This window comes from Nannospalax galili, unplaced genomic scaffold, assembly GCF_000622305.1.
Source record: "Nannospalax galili isolate Female #2095 unplaced genomic scaffold, S.galili_v1.0 scaffold1687, whole genome shotgun sequence".
NCBI classification, from domain to species: Eukaryota; Metazoa; Chordata; class Mammalia; order Rodentia; family Spalacidae; genus Nannospalax; species Nannospalax galili.
In genome coordinates, this window is record NW_008357037.1 from 513,923 (window position 1) to 516,712 (window position 2,790).

The 2,790-nt window shown below is 48.1% G+C and overlaps 1 protein-coding gene across 1 annotated transcript in view; it reads left to right on the forward strand.

The window, feature by feature from the left end:
• Window positions 1-2,790, forward strand: part of LOC103751527 (carcinoembryonic antigen-related cell adhesion molecule 1-like) — an 11,177-nt gene that overhangs the window by 663 nt on the left and 7,724 nt on the right. The window contains 1 exon segment of the mRNA XM_008855021.2: window positions 118-477. Coding sequence (XP_008853243.2) covers window positions 118-477 — 360 coding nt within the window.

Here is a 2,790-nt window from a genome sequence, read left to right on the forward strand (position 1 = left end):
GTTTGACATAGGCAAGTGGAAAGTTTAAACATGCCAAGGCTTGTTAAAGACCTGAGGCCCATCTTTCCACCCCATACAAAGGTCCCCATATTGACTTATTTCTCTCCTCCCTCCCAGCTTCACTTCTGACCTTCTGGAACTCACCCACCACAGCACAAATCACTATTGAACCTGTGCCTCCCAATGCTATTGAAGGGGAGAACGTTCTTCTACATGTCCATAATGTGCCCTGGAATATTCAAAGCTATATCTGGTACAAAGGGGGTCAGGCTTTGGATAACCACCAGATTGCAGTGTATGTGATAGACCCTTACTCACTTGCCCCAGGGCCTAAATACACCGGCAGAGAGACAGTATACCCCAATGGATCCCTGCTGTTCCAGAAAGCCTCTGAGGGGGACACAGGATTCTACCTCCTGCAGACCTTAACTAGAGACCTTCGGGTTCAGGAAACATCTGTGCAGCTGCATGTATACAGTAAGTGATTCTCTGTTACCTCCAGGTGCTGAGTGGGACTAATTCCACTTCACACACACAAGACTGTCGGGCTCAGACAGTGGCTCTGCATTACGTTCCCACATAATCAGTTTAAGCATTTAGTGCAGGACACAGTCAGTAGAGACAAAATACAGTAGATTGGAATCCCTCACCTGAGTCCACTCTGCAGAGAGGTGGGTGGCTAGCTCAGCCCAGGGAGGTCAGGCTTCTGTGACCCAATCTCATGAATGCGGCTCTAGGAAAGACATTTATAGGTCTTGGTGCTTACTATTGATTCTGTGCTAAGTCCATCCATTAAGAGGCCCTCTCAGGTCCTCAAGGAGAAGTCTAGTCCTGTGAAGCTCTTGCGCCAGACTTCCATGCCAGGCTTTTGATTCTAGATGACCCTGGAGGTCTATAGGCAGGGATAGATTTTGGCCTCCTGGACAGAACCAGGGGGAACACCAGTTTGCCTTCTGTGGAGTCCCAGGGTAACTGTAGCTGGTCATTAGCCAAGGCCAGACTCCAAGAGACACATCTGAGCAATGCAGAGGTAAGTCTTGGCCTGACACTCAGGGTGGAGTATCACAGTCAAACAGGTACCCCGGGCTATTAATTACCCTCATGGATTCCGACACTAAAATATGACATTCATTTGGGCGGCTCCCTCTGTGCCATTTTAAGTCAGGTACTATGAAGTTTTTAAGGTTAATTCACAGAAAATCCAAAGCCAAGCATCTTTTTTTAATTCTTAAATTTATTTTTTTAGAAGAAGCATTTCATTACAGCTTTAACATACTCAATAACAGTTTCCAGAGCAAAGATACATCTCTTTCAAAAGTGGCTATAAAATTTTTAGGTTTGATGTAGAATTAATACAGTTATACAATATTGAACTCAGTATAAGCCCTGTAAGACATAAAATCGAATGAGTTTTTAACCTTTAAAAAAGGGATAGTGTTAGCTGGGCGTGGTGGCGCACGGGAGTCCCAGCCCAGGGAGGTCAGAGGCAGGCGGATCTCTGTGAGTTCAAGGCCAGCCTGGTCTACATAGTGAGTTCCAGGACAGCTGGGGCTACAGGGAGACCCTGCTTCAAAAAGACATGGAAAAAAAAAAAAGCGCAGCCATTAAAGGCTAAGGCTAACAACCAAAATGAAAAGCCAAGTATCTTTTATCTTCAGTGAGAAGAAACTTAGGTGCAGAGATAGAGTCACTGAATTACAGACCATGGCTGACAGATTATAGCCACAGGTCTGTAGCCACAGTCCCAGGTCCCTTCCAGCCTCATGGCATGTTAGGTGTTCACAGACCCTGAGATGGGCTGTTTAGGCCCCACAGCTCCACAGTCTAGGAAAACATGCATCTCCCCCCCCCACACACACACACCCTGTCCCCAGCACAGTCCAAGTGCGACAAACTTCACTAGCTCCCGAGGAAGGGAGGAACGAATGATCCGTTCCCTTCAAAGCCTGGGAAATGGATTCAGACTCTAGGAATTCTGGCCAAACGCAGCCCATGTTGCTCAGGAGGTGGCAGTCCAGGCTGCAGACCTTTCATCAGCAAGGGCAGGTAGCAGGTGAGGTCAGGGGTTGACAAGAGTGTCAGAGGGAACAGAGTAGGGGAAGGTGGGAAAGTGAAGACCCAGGTTCTCTAGAGGAGTACTCCCGGCAGCTACCGCCAGACCCCGGGGCATTAATAATAACATACACATGTGCAGCAAGCTTAACTGCTTCTCAGCATTCCATCTCATAGCTGCCTAACACACAAAGACCACGAAGCCAGATGTCAGCCCGTTCCTGCTCCCCAGCGCCCACCTTTCAGGTCTTAGTGTACTTTAGGACGCGTCCATGTGGCTCTCAGTTGGTCTCTCCAGTGGGAAAAGGAACATTAAAACTGAAGAACAGGAAATATGGCTCTGCTTCAAACCTGCCTAGCACCTACATCCCTTATTCTTTCTAGAATATTCCTTGGACTTTGCTCTACCAGTCATGGGTCAGACACTATCCGGGCAGGAGTTCTTTACTGTCAGCTCCTGTGGCTTTGGTCCTCACCTGACCTCCCTATGTGCTCTTGATCTCCCAGGAACAATTCTTGCTCCAACTCCCAGTCCCCATTTCTAGGACAGCCTTGAAAAGCAAAGCTTTCGACGACATATAGCTTGAGCTGAGCACTGGAGGCCATCGAGTCTAGAGGGACTCAGTTGAATGTGTCCCAAGGCAGCCAGGCAAGCTGTCAGTGTGGATTACAAGAAGAGCCAGGGGCTCTGAATCCTGGATCTGTCCAAGACCAAGCACTGCAGCTCAGTTCTTTAAA